Here is a 19382-nt window from a genome sequence, read left to right as displayed (position 1 = left end):
CCCTTCAGCCCACCGGGTCTGTGCCGACCATTTATACTAATCCTACATTAATCCCATATTCCTAACACATCACCCCCTTCCCTCAATTTCCCTACCACCTACCTATATTAGGGGCAATTTATAATGGCCAATTTACCTATCAACCTGTAAGTCTTTGGCTGTGGGAGGAAACCGGAGCACCCGGCAAAAACCCATGCAGTCACAGGGAGAACTTGCAAACTCCGCACAGGCAGTACCCAGAATTGAACCCAGGTCGCTGGAGCTGTGAGACTGTGGTGCTAACCACTGCGCCACTGTGCTGAGCTGTCCACAGTTTGCCAGTGAAGGGAATTGATCTACTCCTTGGAAATGATTTGGCTGGATCAAAAGTATTAGTTTCTCCTATAATTACAGAGGAACCAAGTGAAATTAAGGAAACGGAACAATTACAGGAACAAGTTCCGGGAATTTTTCCTTCATGTGTAGTCACCCGAGCAATGGCTAAACAGGATCCATTGTCAGAGGTAAAAGGGGCACCACAAATAGATAGCCAAGTATCTGAAACCTTATTTGGGGATTTAGATAATGCAAATGAGATGTTTCAGAGATCATCTATCATTGCAGCATAGCAAACTGATCCAGAGATATACCGAATGGCACAGACGGCTTGAACAGAAGCTGAGGCGAAAGGAATTCCAGAAGGCTATTATATAGCAAATGGGGTTTGAGGAGGAAATGGAGACCGCCTCATAGACCTGCTGACAAAGACTGGACAGTTGTTGAACAGATAGTGGTACCACCTAAATATCGCCAAGGATTATTAAGGTTAGCAAGACATTCCTTTTGCAGGACATAGGGGAATTCGGAAGACCAAATCATGCATAAGCCAACATTATTACTGGCCAGGTCTTACAAAGGCTGTGACACAATATGTCAATCTTTGGCCTCCTTGTCTCGAGAGACAATGGGTAAGCACCTGGAGGTGGTCAGTGGTTTGTGAAGCAGCGCCTGGAGTGGCTACAAAGGCCAATTCTCGAGTGACAGACTCTTCAGGTGCTGCTTTGATTCTTCAAAACACTTTGAAGAATCATTCCCTTGATCCCACCTAGGTGCTTTTAATGGTCTCTATTTGTCTAGAAACAGCCTTCAACACCTGTAGGAGTCACACTCAATACGTTGCCTGCTTGTGCCACAGGAGGGGCCCGCGGGAGCTCTGTAAAGGCATAATTTTTGCAGGGGCTTCAGTTACTTGTTTACAACAACACTTAATAAGCAAAAACATCAAATACAGAATTACAACTATAACTAGAAATAAGACCAAACCCTGTACCACTGAAGTCCCTATCGAGCCCAGCCAACTGGTCGCCCATCCCCATAAGGTGGAAGCTGGGGTTTTTTTTAGCTTTTCCACCTCCTTTCGGATGTGTGCTGTCAGATCGGAGATTTCTTCGGAGCTATCTGGAATGTAAGTACAGCACTCGGGTCCTATCAGGGCACATGTACCCCCCTTTTCTGCTAGGACAAAATCTAAGGCCATTCAGTTCTGGAGTGCTTCGGTGCGGATAGCTACCATTTCTGCATTTATTTTATCAAGGGCTTCGGCGGTGTCATTGGCCACTTTTTCGAGGACCGAAGCAACATTGGTTTCCCTGGCTATCTTACCTGTCCCGTACCACGGGAACATGATCGTGAAAAATCTCTCAGTCTCTGTGATAGCTCGTTTCCTTCTTCGTCCCTGAGGTGGCTTATACAGGGAGGTCAAATGATGGATATAAGATGTAACATAACCTAAGTAACATGATCCTGTCCAGAATTTCGGTAACCAGGGATAGGCTTTGTTGCCGCAAATAAAGTAAGTACCGTTGTAGGCAATGGGATTTCTAGCTGTTTCGGGGTCCACCCGCCAGGTGGCGTCCCGATCCTTTAGTTCCTCAAGGTCCCGCAGGAGAATAGATTTAGCGCCTGGAGTCACATTGAAATAGTGGGAGCAGTTACTTCGTCCCACTTCTCGTCCACCCTTTTGGTCTCTAACCAGGCATATGCATCCCTGTGGTCTTCCCACGCCTGAGGTGTTAGTAAGGACCAAGAACGGAGGTTCTCGGGTCCGATTGTAATGGGGCCGGTACCACCCCATGAAGGCTCGTCTGCTCCGAGACCCTTCTGCAATCCATTCCGCCGTCTCTGATTCATTAAACGGAATGGGACGTAATGGGATGCCTCCCCTGGAGTGGATAGGCATGTGTGCACATATCCAACAGCGGGAGAGGTTAGCTTCTTTGACATAAGTATAGGTCATGTAAAGGAAAGAGTTAACATGTAATTCTCTGGACACTCGATTAGTTTCCCCATGTGAACAGGTTTGGTTAGACAAAAATGAGCAACTACTTACAATACATGCAAAGAAGATAATACAAATTTTAAACATGGTAGCAATTAACAATTCGGCGTTTAATCACGGGTCGCTCATTTTACGTGAGAGGCGTGTATCCAGGCTTTCTTTCCTTCGACTTTAACTGCTGACTGGGTGGTCAGTAGCACTTGGAAAGGTCCCTCCCACTTGGCGCCCAAAGGTTCTTTGTGTATTTTCTTCATGTAGACCCAGATTCCCGGGACGATGTCGTGCCCTCCTTCTGGTGGGTCACCCCAAGCTGCCGATACCTGCGAGGAAGCAGAACTGACAGCATTTGTTAAGTTCTGGCAATATTCTAGTAAAGCGTCACTCATCACGTGACAATCAGCTTTACGCAGATCAATTGTTCCCGGCAAAGACATGGGTCTCCCTGTTATTACTTCAAATGGGCTCAAGCCTGTAGTTCTGTTCGGGGTCGCTCTGATACTACACAGAACTATCGGCAACGCCTGAGGCCACGTTATTCCTTCCTGGTGATACTTGGATAGTCGCTGTGTTAGCGTCTGATTCATTTGTTCCACTTGACCTGATGACTGTGGATGATGAGGACAGTGTAAATCCCACGTAATGTTTAATAGTCGACTGACTTCCTGACAAACCGCGCCTGTGAAATGAGTTCCTTGATCACAGTCAATGATGACCGGTACTCCCCATCTGAGGATGTAATCCTTACACAGGACCTTAGCGGTGTGATTGGCCGTGGCTCTTCTAGCTGGGACGACCTCTACCCATCTAGAAAATTTATCGACGATGACTAAAATGCCGGTGTATCCCTGGCAAGGTGGGAGAGTGATATAGTCAACTTGTAAGCACTGAAATGGGCCGGCTGGAGCAGGGGCTTTTAGTTGAGGCATTATTGTAGCTTCTTGTTGTTCTTTGGTTAGGGTAACTGATTCTTTAGAGGCCTGCTTTCCTTTCAAGAGATCGGTTAATGGTTGAGCCAGCTGTGTGTAGGAGTCGATCCAGTTTCTGTTGAAGTTACACAAACCCAAAAATGACCTAAGCTCCTGGATAGCAGTGGGCAGTTTGGCAGCTCGAATGGCGGCGGTCCTGTCCTGGGTGAGTTCCCTTTTCCCTTTCGAAATCTTTTGTCCCAGGTACACGACCTCTCCTTCTGCTATCTGCGCTTTGTCAATACTGGCTTTGTGTCCTTTCTGATGAAGGTGGTCCAGCAGGGTACGCAGATCTTGTTCATGCTGTTCTTCCGTCTCAGAGGCTAACAGAATGTCATCCACGTACTGAATGACCGTGAAGTACATGGAAGGTAACTCCCTCAAATGGTTTTGTAGGGCCATATGAAATACCGTGGGGCTGTTGTGGAAACCCTGCGGCAGGCGAGTCCAGGTGTACTGTTGTTGTTGTACAGTAAAGGCGAACCATGGTTGGACTTCGGGTGCCAGTGGCACCGACCAAAATCCGTTGGCCATATTGATAACAGAGAACCATTCATGTTCCGGCTTCAGGGCATTAAATACCGTAGAGGGGTCAGCTACCAGAGGGGCCTTTTGATCAATACACTGGTTAGCCTTTCTATAGTCGACAGTAAGCCGCCAGGTCCCGTTTGGTTTCTGTACTGGCCACACTGGGCTGTTTGAGGTCCTGTGTCTTTTAACCAGCACGCCTCACTCCTCTAGCTGTCTAATTACGGGTAGGATTCCTGCAATAGATGTTTGACTGATGGGGTATTGCTTAGTACAGGGCGGAGCAGATCCTGTAAACGTTGCCGGTTCCATTTGAAGTAGCCCACAATCGTTCTTATCCTGGGCCCATATTGGGTGCTCCCTCAGCTGCTCTTTCTTCGAACTTCTGATAGACCAAGTTACCTGGCCGCCTTCGAAATGCAACGAGGAGTTCAGCTGAGTGAGAACGTCCATACCGAGAAGGGCTTGGTCCACCGGACCTACCCAGACCAGTGTTATCAATTTGTGCGGACCTAGACTGATGCGTACGGGCTGGGTCCTCTTAATTACCAACCCATTGCCCCCAGCTGCGTAAGCTCTTTTAGTCTTACCGTCCATCGGTAGGAAGTTTCCGTATTGTTGTGGTAGACACGTTAATTCAGCTCCGGTATCCAATAAGAAGTCAATGTCTTGATCATCCACCCTCGCAGTTACATACAATCCATCTTTTCTATTTTCTACTAACGCTAGGAGAGGCGCCGAAAAGGCGAGGGAGGGCTCCTCTAGTTTTTTGTCGCATCGAGTAAGGAGGACATCTCCCTCTGTTGCTGGGGCGTCAACCGTTTGAACTTCTCAAAGAGGTCGTTGGCATCAGGGGAGGGAGCTGGTTTGGGTTCCGGGTTGCGTCCTTGGCGTCCTCTGCCTCGTCCTCTCGCTCTACACGCCTTAGCCCAATGGCCTCCCTTCCCGCAGTAGTAACAGGGGCCGGGTCGCCTAACTTGCTCTTTGTCAGGCTCTTTCGGTACTGGATCCGTTTGCACGGCTCGAAGCTTGACTCCCATACCCCTGTCCAGCTGAGCGCATCTGTCAATTAACTCTGAGTATTTTACTCTTACCGCGTCCCAGTCCGGTAGAGTGGCCTTCAGTATTTTAGACAGTTCTGGCTTTAGTCCATCAACAAAAGTGGATTTTAAGGGTCCAAAACTGGTGTCATCCAGATCCTCTGGAGTAGGGTCCGTCTCTGAGTATTCCACCCAGGTGGACCTAAACCTCTCTTCATACTCCCGCACGTCCTCGGAGTTCTTCTGCTGACAGGCTGCAACTTTGCCCCAGTCCATTTTTACAGGACAAAACTCTCGCAACCACGTGTTAATCGCAATCCATCCGGTGTCAAGTAGCTGTCCATCTGCACCCAAAACAATTTGGACCTCTCTCCTTAGCTTTCGGTTCGCTCACCCGGGCACCATTACGGCTAGAATCTGTACCCCATCCCATGGGTGGAGATCATAAATTCCCTTCAATCGTTCCAGCTGCTCCCACGTTTTCAGACTCCCTTTCTTCGGGTCGGGCAATCTTGTGGACCATTTGTCGATTTTCTCAGGGGAAGCCGGGACATGTGTCCAGTACGTGCTGTGGTCGGCCGTGGTGACCTCGCTACCGTTCACAGTCTTCTTTTCCGTCTTGACCTTAACGCGTTTCTGTTTAAGGGGAGCTAGTCGCGGAAACGGTAACCCATCATCATTGTCACTTTCTTCACTGGAAGACTCGGCTAGGCCTGCTTCACGCAGTTGCATCTTCCGTTGTTCCGTTTGTAACGACTTCAAACTTGGATACAAGTTAGTTGGAGGTGGTTGGCGAGGTTCGCAGAGCTGTCCCGGTTCCTTCGGTTGGGTCGTCTGCTGGTCTTGTAGTTGTTTTTTAAGCTCTTTAATTTCAATCTCTAGCTTTTCCTTTTCAAGCTTTTCAATTTTCAGTTGTTCGCAGACCGCCTTCAGTTGATCCTTTGCACCCGTTAGGTCGCGATCACATTGGGCTTGTCGCATAATCTCATTGCGCTGGCCCATTACGGCTAGGGACCATTGGGTCCATTCTTTATCCTTTAAACGGGTTGTTTTTCCCCAGACTCTCTTTATATCTTCCAGGGACCACTGTCCCGTGGAGGTGCCATATTTTTGCCCAATTTCGGTGTATGTTTTAGCCAGATTAAACTGTTGCTCTATATATTCTTTCAACTGCCGAAGTATTTCATCTTCGGGAACGTCAGGTGGGGCTCACCCACCTTTGACGGTAGTTGGTAACTGTCGGTTGCCTTCGTCTGTCATTTTATCCATTCAGGTAGGGAAGTAGGTCTCGAGCCATCAGGCTTTTCGCCAGATAGGTATTTCGTCAAATACCGCCAAGTTAGACGTCTAGAAAGGGGGTCTCGAGCCGCACAAGAAAGGGTATTTCCGTCAAATACCGCCAAGTTCAGGATCGCGTGGCAGGGAACCGAAATTTAGACAACGACCAAGGACTTTTAACATAAAGAGGAGTCCTTACCTCTGGGGCGCCGATATAGGTCCGATGTCTGTGGCTTCAGTCTTAATTCTCCAGCGATCCTGCTGACTACGCCAAGTTGTTGGATCCCATTAGTTACACAGAGAGAGACGAAGTCCGACTGTAGCTTTAAGAAACTTTATTGCAGTACTTGCAGGTTGATAGGTAAATTGGCCATTATCAATTGTCACTAGTATAGGTAGGTGGTAGGGAAATATAGGGACAGGTGGGGATGTTTGGTAGGAATATGGGATTAGGTTAGGATTAGTATAAATGGGTGGTTGATGTTCGGCACAGACTCGGTGGGCCGAAGGGCCTGTTTCAGTGCTGTATCTCTAATCTAATCTAATCTACTTCTTGGTTACATCATCAGCAAAGCAAACTACAACAACACCTGGGCTCTTCTCTCCTCTCCTTCTCTCTCCTGCCCCCTCCTGGCTGAGCAGGGAAAACAAGCCTTTCCTTATAGTTCTTCATACACATCAGTGACACCCCCTTTGTGTTCCCAATTGGTTTACAAACTCTGCAGTTTCTTGGCCTGATTGGGGTACTGCCTTGTCAATTTGTTGCACCTCCTTACTCTAGCAGTTTCTCATCCCCCGATCTCCTTGGAATGTTAGGCTGATTGTGGTACAATAGGCTATTATAAAGCAGCTTACATTTGTCCTGTGAATTTTTACTTGTTGGTCTACTCCTACTGATAAGTTGTCTGTGCAGCCCTGAAGCTATGAAGTCATTTCTGATAAGCTGTCTCTGCAGCTCCGATGTTAGTTTATTGGTAGTACATGATTGATTAATTATTTCACCTTAAATGTCCCCATATTATTCTGTTCTCGAAAATTCTGTTCCCACATTGGTTGTCGGGGCTGTTACACAGTTGGCTCTCTCCTTGCGCTTCTGTCTTTTTTCCTGCCAACAGCTAAGTCTCTTCGATTCGCCACACTTTAGCCCCGCCTTTATGGTTGCCCGCCAGCTCTGACGATCGCTGGCAACTGACTCCCACGACTTGTGATCAATGTCACAGAACTTCAGTTTGCGTTTGCCAGATGTCTTTAAAGCGGAGACATGGACGGCCGGTGGGTCTGATACCAGTGACGAGCTCGCTGTACAATGTGTCCTTGGGGATCCTGCCATCTTCCATGTGGTTCACATGGCCAAGCCATCTCAGGCGCCGCTGGCTTAGTAGATTGTATATGCTGGGGATGTTGGCCACCTCGAGGACTTCTGTGTTGGAGATACGGTCCTGCCACCTGATGCCAAGGATTCTCCAGAGGCAGCGAAGATGGAATGAATTGAGACGTCTCTCTTGGCCGACGTACGTTGTACAGGCCTCACTGCCGTAGAGCAAGGTACTGAGGACACAGGTTTGATACACTTGGATTTTTGTGTTCCGTGTCAGTGTGCTATTTTCCCACACTCTCTTGGCCAGTCTGGACATAGCAGAGGAAGCCTTTCCCATGCGCTTGTTGAATTCTGCATTGAGAGACATGTTACTGGTGACAGTTGAACCTAGGTAGGTGAACTCTTGAACCACTTCCAGAGTGTGGTCGCCGATATTGATGGATGGGGCATTTCTGACGTCCTGTTCCATGATGTTCGTTTTCTTGAGGCTGATGGTTAGGCCAAATTCGGTGCAGGCAGCCGCAATCCTGTCGATGAGTCTCTGCGAACACTCTTCAGTGTGAGATGTTAATGCAGCATCATCAGCAAAGAGGAGTTCCCTGATGAGGACTTTCCATACTTTGGTCTTCGCTCTTAGATGGGCAAGGTTGAACAACCAGCCACCTGATCTTGTGTGGAGGAAAATTCCTTCTTCTGAAGATTTGAACACATGTGAGAGCAGCAGGGAGAAGAAGATCCCAGTGTAGATGCGAGAACACAGCCGTTTCACGCCACTCAGGGTAGGAAAGGGGTCTGATGAGGCGCCGCTATGCTGAATTGTGCCTTTCATATTGTCATGGAATGAGGTGATGATACTTAGTAGCTTTGGTGGGCATCCGATCTTTGCTAGTAGTCTGAAGAGACTACGTCTGCTGACGAGGTCAAAGGCTTTGGTGAGATCGATGAAAGCAACGTAGAGGGGCATCTGTTGTTCACGGCATTTCTCGACATGCCATATCTGTCAAATGATTGGAAAAACCACAAGCTACCATAAAACCAGCACCACTAGTTCCCATACCAGTGATTGAGGAACCATTTAGCAGGATATTAGTAGTCTGTGTAGGACCCTTGCCAAAAACAAAAGCGGGGCATCAATACATACTTACTATCATGGATATGGCTACTCAATTTCCAGAGGCCATTCCTTTGAGGACAATTACTGCTAGAATAGTAGTGGAAAAGTTAACCCAATTCTTTACGAGTTATGGGTTGCCACTTGAAATTCAATCAGATCAAGGTTCTAATTTCATGTCTAAGATATTTCAAGAAGTCATGGGCAATTTGGGGATTAGACAGTTGAAATCTTCAGCATATCACCCACAGTCACAGGGAGCTTTAGAGAGATTTCACCAAACTCTCAAAACAATGATTAGGACATACTATCACAAATGGCTGGGATAAAGCACTCGACTTTCTTTTATTTGCCACCAGACTCACCAAATGGGTCTACAGGTTTCAGTCCTTTTGAATTGGTTTATGGACAAATTCTTGGAACAAAAGAATGAATCTTTGATTCTGGACTACATATCTGTGTTCCAGGAAAGGCTCACAAAAGCTTGCAGTGTGGCTCAGGAACACCTTAAACCATCCCAAGCCAATATGAAAAAATAGGCAGACAAGAATTCAAAAGCCCATGATTTCCAACCAGGGGATGAAGTATTAGTGTTGTTACCATTACAGGGAGAACCATTAAAAGCACGATTCATTGGCCCATTTAGTGAGCAAAAGAGAGGGTAAGGTAGATTACTTGATTGACACCCCTGATCACCGGAAGAAGAATCGATTGTGTCACATCAATATGCTAAAGCGATATTATCACAGAGAGGAGGATAAGCCAATACAGGTATGTCAGGTAATAGGGACTGTTGAGAAGGTAAAGGATAGTGAGGATGAGGCAGAAGCAGGCCTAGGAAATTCTGAGATTGTACCTCCAACTATCAGATTAACAAATACAGAATGGCTAGGAAGATTAGCCAATATGCTTTTGCACTTAAAGGTAAAACATCGTGAAGACCTAACCAGGCTTTTCACAATGTTTAAAAGAGTTTGTAGGAATAAGCCGGGATGTACAACCTTAGCCACACATGATGTGGGTATTTGGGGGGGGGGTGGGGGAGGCGGGGGGGGGGGGGGGCGCAATCCTTCGAAACAACATCCTTGCCGCTTAGGTCCAGACAGACAGGTCCAAGTGGAAGCAGAGGTCCAATGCATGCTGAAGGGCCGCTGGAACTCAGATGGTCTTGATGCCTAAACCTGGTGGGTCGGCTCAAAACTTGCATAGATTCTAGAAAAGGCAGACTCCTACCCAAATTCTCATTTAGAAGATTGTATGGACAGAGTGGGCAACAGCATGTGTCTTAAAGAGACAGATGTGTTGGAGGGACACTGTCAAATTCCTTTGACACCCCAAGATAAGAAAAAATCAGCTTCTGTTGCACCGGACAGGGTTTTCCAGTATCAAGTGATGCCACACAGGTTAAGGAGTACTCGAGAAACCTCAGAGAATAGTGAACCCAGTAGTGGTCAGTGCTGCTAGAAGTTCACCTGGCTAAGGTGAAGGACAATAGGGACACTTGGAAGGAAAACACAAGACAACTGGGAGGCTATGTTTGGAAATTTGAAATGGGCTAATTGGGACAACATTTGTAAAATTTAAAGCTGAAAATCTTCTGATGGAACTTGTTGCTGTAGTCTTACCATTTTTGAAAAATTGTATATCTAAATGCAGAAAAAAAAATGTTTTTTTCAATTTCTAAGTTTTACCTTGTAATGAAACTCATTTCGGGAATGGCATTTCATTTCGCCAGGGGCGGAGGTATCATGATCCTTTTTTTTTCAGGAAATATGCGGTGTGCCTTTAAGGCTGTAAGAGATCAGTGCTTCTTTAAGCAGCCAGCTTCAGAAATTACCAAGTGTAGGTGCCTCTTGGTTGCCCTGCATACAACCATACAGAGAGGGTCAACAGGACATACAATGTGGCCGTTTGACTTTGAAAAACTGGCTTTGCAGAGACAGTTGACACAGACTTGAAGGAAATAGGAGAGCTCTCCCTCAGTTTATTTAAACCCTATTTATTATTCTCTCAGAATTCTGAAAATTCAAGCCAGATTAATTCTTTTAAAAAAGAATAGCAAATGGTTGCTGTGTTCAGCACTGGAAAAAGAGTAGCACTTCCACTGCTGAACTGGACTACTGAATTTCCTATTGTTGAAGAACCTTTTTTTTCCCCGACAACTGCAAAGACTTCAAGCAACCTTGGATGGTTTCCATATTGGAAGATTTCACTTCATCAGGAATGTAAATGTGCAAAGACTTTATTATTTAATTTCTATTTTTTGGGGCCGCTAATTAAACAACCAAAATACTATTAGTTTGAGTATATATATGCGAATGCGTGAGTTAGTTTCTTAAATGTTATTAAAAGGTCTTTCGATATTGGTTTACATTATTTTAAAAAATTCTTAAGTACTACTAAACAGTTAAGTTGTTGATATCTAAAGATACCTGGTTGATGCGCCTCATTCGGGGGTTACTAGATTGTTTCAAGTCGGCTGCTGCTTTCTTTGATTTGGAATGATGTGACCTGTGGAGCAACGGGACTGAATTGGCAGTGCGTTGCTCCCATCACAGTCAGAAACTATATATGGCTGTGTTTGCTGACAATGCTACCACTAGGTGGCGCTGCAGTGGCACATGTGCAAATACAGCCTGTGCCACTAAAACATCACAGTCTGCGACGTCAACAGCTGCCAGGACTAAAGATGGCTCTGCTCAAATAATCACACGAAGGCAGCCTAAACACAGGGCAGCACACAATGGCAGGAGGGAGAGAGCAAGTGAGTGGGACAGGGGGGAGAGAGCAGGCGGTCGGGCCGGGGAGGAGGAGAGTGCACCCACCGCCACTACCACGGTCTTGGGCCGCGCTCTCCCCGCTTCCCCCACCCCCGCTCTCTGCACGCGTTACTCGATGATGTAATCTGCGCATGCGCCAACCAGTCCTGGCAATGCGGAACGCAGCGCATGCGCAGAAAGTAGGAGTCAATCTACGCATGTGCGCAGATTGGCGCAGTCTGATGACGTCAGCTGTCGGCTGCGTTGTTGATATGGCAACTTTGTCTTGAGCGGTCGTGCCATAACAAGGATACATTCATAATGTACCGCAGCCAACAAAGATGAAAATTATTGAGCTTCTTTTTCTGGTAGCTGCAAGTCACCCATGTTTCACAGCCATACAGCAAAGTGCTGAAAACACAGGCCTTATAAAGCATGAGCTTGGTCCGAAGGGTCAGCCTGGTGTTATCCCATGTGCTTTTCGCAAGTCGGCTAAAGGTGGTAGCTGCTTCCCCTATGTGTGCATCAAGCTTGGCATCAAGGGACAGATTGTCTGTCACCGTGGACCCAAGGTAGCGGAATTTGCTAAGCACTTCTAGTGGGGCGTTTAGTGTGATCAGGGGCAGAGATGAAACACCTTGTCCCATGCACAGTGGCGCATTGGTTAGCACCGCAGCCTCACAGCTCCAGCGACCCGGGTTCAATTCTGGGTACTGCCTGTGTGGAGTTTGCAAGTTCTCCCTGTGTCTGCGTGGGTTTTCTCCGGGTGCTCCGGTTTCCTCCCACAGCCAAAAGACTTGCAGGTTGGTAGGTAAATTGGCCATTATAAATTGCCCCTAGTATAGGTAGGTGGTAGGGAAATATAGGGACAGGTGGGGATGTGATAGGAATGTGGGATTAGTGTAGGATTAGTATAAATGGGTGGTTGATGGTCGGCACAGACTCGGTGGGCCGAAGGGCCTGTTTCAGTGCTGTACCTCTAAAAAAAAAATGACCACGGTTTTCTTGATGCTTATAGTCAAGGAGAACAAGTAAAAGGCACAGAAGAGACAGTGCATGAGTCTTTGTAGTTGAGTTTCCGTGTGAGCTACTAGTGCAGCCTCATCAGCATAGAGGAGTTCTCTGATCAGGACGTGATGTGTATTTGTCTTTGATTTTAGCCTGGATCGATTGTAGAGCTTGCTGTCTGATCTAGTGTGCAAATAGACTCCTTCCATATCTGTAGGGAAGGCGAAGGTCAGCAGCCTTCATAGCAGAACATGCCAAACAGAGTGGGGCCTAGGACACATCCCTTTATCACTCTGAAACTGTTGGAAGTGGAGCCATCAAACTTTACAGTGCTGTGCATGTTGTCATGGAAGGAGCAGATGAGACTAAGGACCTTCGGTGGACAGCTAATTTTTCCCAAGATCATGCAGAGGCCCTGCTTTTGTGAGATCTACAAAAGTAAGGTAAAGGGGTATACTCTGTTCCCTACACTTCTCTTGCAGCTGGCATATGGAGATCATGTCCACAGTAGATGTGCAGGCATGAAAACCATACTGCGCTTCTGGGCACACTCTGTCTGCAAGTAGATGAAGTCTTTTAAGTATGACCCTAGCAAAGGCCTTCCCTATGGCACTAAGGAGTGAAATGCCCCTGTAGTTGTTGCAGTCTCCTCTGTTACCTTTGTTTTTGTACAGTATGATGGCATCACACATCTCCTGTGGAACAGAAACTACTTTCCAGCAGAGAAGGAGAAGGTCATAAACGGGTGGAAATGGATGGAACTTTCCGTGCTTGAGCAGGTTGGCTGGGATTCCAACCTTGCCCGGTGCCCTTCTGTTTTCTAGAGCTCCAGTGATGAGGGTTCTTTGTCTAACACATCAACACATCAGGACATAGCAGGAGAGCATCGACCGTAGACCGGGAGATGTTTGATTCACAGGAGCACAGTTCGCAATAGTGTTCAGCCCAGCAGGACATCTGTTTACTTGTCAACGAGTACTTCACCATCTGCTGTCTTCAGGGGTGCAACTTTGGTGATGGCAGGGCCAAGTGCCCTCTTGATTCCTTGATAAATGATTGAGCTTAGTGACTTCCAAGCTTCATCAATGCGAGCATCAGTGCTTCCCATGAAGGCTTTGCTGGATAGCAAGTGTTCTAGTAACAGTGTGAAGTGCTAGTATTTGGCATCGTTGCTTATGCAAGGGAGGCTTATGAGCGGTGGGCCGTCATGTTTGGAGCTGTGGAACTTTCGGGGGTACACCTTCGCTCTGCTGCAAAGAAAGTGATCGGTGTCTCAATCTGTGCTATGCTCGGTGTGGGTGTGAGTATGGTGTGGGTATGCAGATAGCACTTCTTCATGATGACTAGGTCCAGTTGGTGCCAATGACCAAACCTTGGATGACACCATGTGGCTATGTCTGCCCTGGAAGAAGGTGTTGGTGATGCAGATTTCATTCAGGACACAAAGCTCAAGGAGGCATTGGAGGTGGCAACAAGGAAGTGGGAAGCAGCAATCTGTAGCTGCTCCCTTCATACACCTGGAGGACAAGATCACCCCTACTTTTGTGCCAATCTTGGGCCCTTCCAGCCGGTGTTGTCAATATTAACATCAAGAGCTAATTACTAAACGAGTAAACCCGACAAAATCGGGAGCGGAGTCCCAACAGGCAGTTAATATTTCCCTCAAGTTAGCACCTTCCGGCAACAGAGTAGGCCGCAAGCATATATGCCTTCGTCTTTCCTCCGGACATCAGCCTACAATTAACTAAGTAGAGATGGCTGGGCGGGTGATGTGCTGTAGCTGTATGATGTGGGAGCTGGCTGTCCCCATTGTGAACGGCAGGGACCACATCTGCAGCAAGTGTTGGCTGCTGGAAGAGCTCCGGCTCAGAGTTGATGATCTGGAATCTGAGCTTCAAACACTGCGGCACATCCGGGAGGGGGAGAGTTACCTGGACGTTTTGTTTCAGGAGGCAGTCACACGTGGTAGATTAAGTAATTCAAATTCAGTTAGTGATCAGGACAACAGGGTGTGATTGCAAGTGAGGCAGGTAGGGGGATCCTGAGTTCGGGAATGGAGGAGCCTCAGCCTTTGACCTTATCCAACAGGTACGAGATACTTGCTCCCTGTGTGGATGAGGAAAAAGGCTGCGGGGAGGATGAGCCAACTGACCATGGCACCATGGTGCAGAAGGCCATTCAAGAGGGGGGAGCAAAAAGACAAGTGGTAGTTATAGGGGATTCTATAATTAGGGGGATAGATAGTATCCTTTGCAAGCTGGATTGGGAGTCCCGCATGGTGTGTTGCCTGCCCGGTGCCAGACATCTCTGACCGGCTTGAAAGGATATTGGAGCGGGAGGGGGAGGATCCAGTTGTTATGGTCCACGTTGGGACTAACAACATAGGCAAGACTAGGATGGAGGACCTGTTTGGGGATTATTAAGCACTAGAAACGAAATTAAGGAACAGGTCCTCGAGGGTCATAATCTCTGGATTACTGCCCGAGCCACGTGCAAATTGGCTTAGGGATAAGAATATTAGGGAAGTAAACACGTGGCTAAGGGAGTGGTGTGGGAAAGAGGGGTTCCATTTCATGGGGCATTGGGATCAGTTTTGGAACCGGGGGAATCTGTACCGATGGGACGGTCTCCACCTGAACCGATCTGGAACCAGTGTTCTAGCAAAACGGATAAATAGGGTGGTCTCTAGGACTTTAAACTAGCGACTCGAGGGAAGGGAAAGGGAAAACAACAGGGAGTATGATAAATAAAAAGGTAAGCAGCAGGCTAACATATGTGCAGGAGGGTTTAAGTTCAAGGCAGACGATGAAAGAAGCAGAAAGGATAACTCAGGAGTTATTATTAGAGATGTTGGGAATCATGAGGGTAAGAAAGCTAGCATAAAGGCACTTTACCTGAATGCTCGTAGCATTCGTAACAAGGTTGATGAGTTAACGGCACAAATCATCGCGAATGAATATGATTTGGTAGCCATTATGGAGACATGGTCGCAGGTTGGTCACGACTGGGAGTTAAATATCCAGGGGTACCAGACTATTCGGAAGGACAGACAGGAAGGTAAGGGAGGTGGTCTAGTTCTGATACTCAAGGACAACATCAGGGCGGTGCTGAGAGATGATATAGGTTCTATGGAGAATGAGGTTGAATCCATTTGGGTGGAAATTAGAAACTCTAAGAAGAAAAAGTCATTGATAGGCGTAGTCTATAGGCCACCAAATAATATCACATTGGGGCGGGCAATAAACAAAGAAATAACTAATGCCTGTAAAAATGGTATGGCAATTATCATGGGGGATTTTAGTCTACATGTAGATTGGTCGAACCAGCTCAGTCAGGGTAGCCTTGAGGAGGAATTCGTTGAGTGTATCCGTGATAGTTTTCTTGAACAGTATGTAATGGAACCAACGAGGGAGCAAGCTATCCTCGATCTAGTACTGTGTAATGAGACAGGAATAATTAATGACCTCATGGTTAGGGATCCTCTTGGAAGGAGTGATCACAGTATGGTTGAATTTAGATTACAGATGGAGAGTGTGAAGATAAAATCCAATACCAGGGTCCTGTGCTTGAACAAGGGGGACTACAATAGAATGAGGAAGGACTTGGCTAAAGTGGACTGGAAACAAAGATTTTACGGTGGGACAGTTGACGAGCAGTGGAGGACTTTCAAAGCAATTTTTCAAAGTGCTCAGCAAAAGTATATTCCAGTGAAAACGAAGGACTGGAAGAAAAGGGGTAATCTGCCATGGGTGTCTAAGGAAATAAGGGAGGCTATCAAATTGAAAAAGGCATACAAAGTGGCCAAAAGCAGCATGAAACTAGAAGATTGGGAAAACTTTAAAGGTCAACAGAAAGCTACAAAAAGAGCTATAAAGGTAAGATGGAACATGAGAAAAAACTAGCACAGAATATAAAGACAGATAGCAAAAGTTTCTATAAATATATAAAACGAAAAAGTGGCTAAAGTAAACATTGGTCCTTTAAAGGATGAGAAGGGGAATTTAGTTATGGGATATGATGAAATGGCCGAGGCAGTGAACAGGTATTTTGAATTGGTCTTCAGTGGAGGACATTAATAACATGCCAGTAATTGACAAAGAGACGAATGTAGGTGAGGACCTGGGAACAATCATATGCATCCCCAATAACGAGCATTATGACTCACTAGGTGGCATTCTGAGCAACATCAAATGGCGTGAGACTGTTCATCCTGGGTGACTCCAACACACACATTGGGGCAGTGATTCATGGTCATCATGGAGTGAGCAAGAATAATGACATATTGTCATACTGAAACATCACATTAACTGTCATTTTTATTAAAATCAAAAGTCTTCTTTTTGCTTTATGCTACAGTGACTAAAATCCATTCGATGATTTACTATTGGCCAACAACTTCTCACCCCCTAAACTAGGATACTCCATACTTCACTGATGAGTGTCTACTAGCTGTCTTAGTCAGTATATGGGCACAGGAATTCAAACAAGAGGAAAGAAAATAGAAAGTATAACAGAAACACGGTTTTGGCCAGTCACTTGTAAAGTGCATTATATAGATCCTTGTCTCCTCAGGTCACCCAAGAGTTTTACAGATTACTTTTGAAGCTCATTTTTATTGTTTTACCAAATGCAGTAGCCTATTTGCACACAAGGTCCCACAGATAGCAAATAACTAAATTTTTGGGGGGGAGGGGGTGGGGGGGAATGTTGGCTAGAACACCATCTCCTTTTACATCTACATGTTTATAGCCAAAAACTTTAATTCAAATAACAATGCAAACAACTAGACAAAGCTGACACCTTCAAACCCAATGCCAAGAGACTTTCAAACATGAAATCTGGTTAGATCTGGCCCCAATTTAGCTTCAGGCCAGTTTTCAGGAAGTGAGCCAAGAAATGAAGCCTGTAATATTTTAACTGCCAGGACTCTGAAATCCCACTGCCAATTTCCCACCCAGGCTGCTGCTCTCAATTAAGAGAAGGCAAGTCAATGGGTGGAAAGGACTAAACTTTCCTCATTGGAGCACTTCTGCTCCACCTGCACCCATGAGCAAAGTGAAAGACTTAGAACTTACTTTTTTGGGCCTCTTCATGCCCCAGTCCATTTTGTCACCAGATTGTACTGGCAGGAAATTCACTACAATAACTTGGGCTATTGAGTTAAAACTGCATTTGGGTCCCAACGACATTGAGAAAACCACCTGATTTGGGTGGTATTGCTTGCTGGCTGTTTGTAACCTGCCTTCTTGCAGTGGTCAGCTCCCAGGCAGGTTAATAAACCTGGCTGATAACAGCTCAGTTTCTGCAATCACCCCTCAACATTTCTTTGCCCAATACAGAGTACATATCTCTATACTTACAAATTCAAATCCACATAACTGTCCTCTTCCTAGGTGAAACAGCTATTTACTGTGCTCGCAACTCACCAGTCTCCTTTACATTGAGACCAAATGCAGATTGGTTGGTTTTTGAACACCCCTGCTCATCCACAAGCATGACAGAGCTCCCAATCCCTTGCCATTTTAAAACTGTCCCACTGACTAGAGCATGGCTACCTGACCCAACATGTGTCAGGTTGCTCTTCTGGGTCTGGCATTCAGGCTCAGATCAGTCACATTATCACCACCTCTGGTGAGTGGCTCCAATGTTAACGTACTTTTTGGACTAGAAAGGTTGTTTTATTTTAAGCTCGTGCAGATAAGTAACAAAGGGAAAAACAGAAGGTAGGTTAACTGAAGAAGTCAGGCTGGGGAAAAAAATTAAAGGAGTCAGGCTGGGTGTGATGTGGTTCTGCAGGGCTCTGGTTTCATTCGCAGACCTGAGCCAGCATTTGACTGCAGCCTCCCACACCACCTCATCTTTCATTTACAACCTTACTAATTCAAAATTTAGATTAACAATTTCACTTCATAGCCACTGCTCCCAATTGCTTCTGCTAATAGTTCTACTGTTGCCATTACAAAATTGATTTGTACTACTTGTTCCATTGCCATCCCTTTTTATGTCATTTAATTACTCCTGCCTTCATGTGATGCATGTTCCTTTTTGTTCTTCCCATCCACAAAATGCTGCATATTTCCAACATGTTTTATTCCAGGAAACTAATGGGTTGGCATTGTCAAAAGTATAGACCAAGAAAAACTGGAGTTTAACCAGCTCAATATAGTAGAGTAGCAATAGGCATCATGCTTAGCTCTCACTTATAGGTATGTACCACAGCTTAAATCACAAGAGCAACTTGCCATCAGTTATTCCATTAATGGCCTAAAACTGCAAAATCCCAAGCTAATTACTCAAATACATAATGCTGAGCTCGCATCATTTAATCATCAGAAATTAGAACCTCCATTCTGTTTTTTGGGGGGGGGGGGGGGGGGGGGGGGCTGGGCTGATTTCTGAACCAAGTTCCCACAAATAAAGTAGTTATGCTCCAATTATAGAAGCCACAAGAAAAGCCCATGTGGGAAACGGAAATCAAAGATAGATTGTTTTCTACCACAGATGCAAAAGTGCATTTTTAAACTGTATATTGTACAGTGAACTCTTCATCTTTTCACTTTGTTTCAGTGTGACCGAAAGCCCAGTTCTCAACAGACAAATTGAGCAAGAGTCAGAAATGGAACTCAAGATGCACACTCCCTTACTCAATCGCTTCCTTAATGTTGCTGCCTCACCAGCTGTTAGTCTAAAAAACTTTGGCAGGGGCAATCGAAATGCAAATTTGTTACGTAGCCGCGTCGACAGTAACTCTTCCAACTGCCAGACTAATGAGCTTGATTTGGTCACTCCCATCAGTGAGGCAGACTCAGAAAATGAGAATCAACACAAGCCCAGTGAATCTTCTAGTCCTGGTATCAGATTTAAAGTATCAGAATTTCAAAAAAGGGATAACTCCTGCTAATTACAGGAAAAAACCCAATGAAAATATTGGAATGGTCTCTGAACAGTTACAATGCCTTCAAATACAAACTTCCTATATTTTTATAACAGCTATGCCTTACATTTATGGCACTATCTTAAATTGACACTTACAAGCTACCAACTTGCATTGAGAAACT

General features: G+C 45.9%; 1 protein-coding gene across 1 annotated transcript in view; it reads left to right on the top strand.

Annotated features, from left to right (window-relative positions):
• The window catches only part of best4 (bestrophin 4), a 45407-nt gene extending 26182 nt beyond the window's left edge, over positions 1–19225 (top strand). Inside the window, exon 9 of the mRNA XM_068038050.1 lies at positions 18892–19225. Coding sequence (XP_067894151.1) covers positions 18892–19225 — 334 coding nt within the window. The remainder of the gene's footprint in view (positions 1–18891) is intronic.
• The last annotated feature ends 157 nt before the right edge of the window (positions 19226–19382 follow it).

Source organism: Heterodontus francisci, chromosome 8 (assembly GCF_036365525.1).
Source record: "Heterodontus francisci isolate sHetFra1 chromosome 8, sHetFra1.hap1, whole genome shotgun sequence".
Classification (NCBI taxonomy): domain Eukaryota; kingdom Metazoa; phylum Chordata; class Chondrichthyes; order Heterodontiformes; family Heterodontidae; genus Heterodontus; species Heterodontus francisci.
Note: the sequence above shows the minus strand (reverse complement) of the source record. Positions and strands in the feature narration are given on the sequence as shown.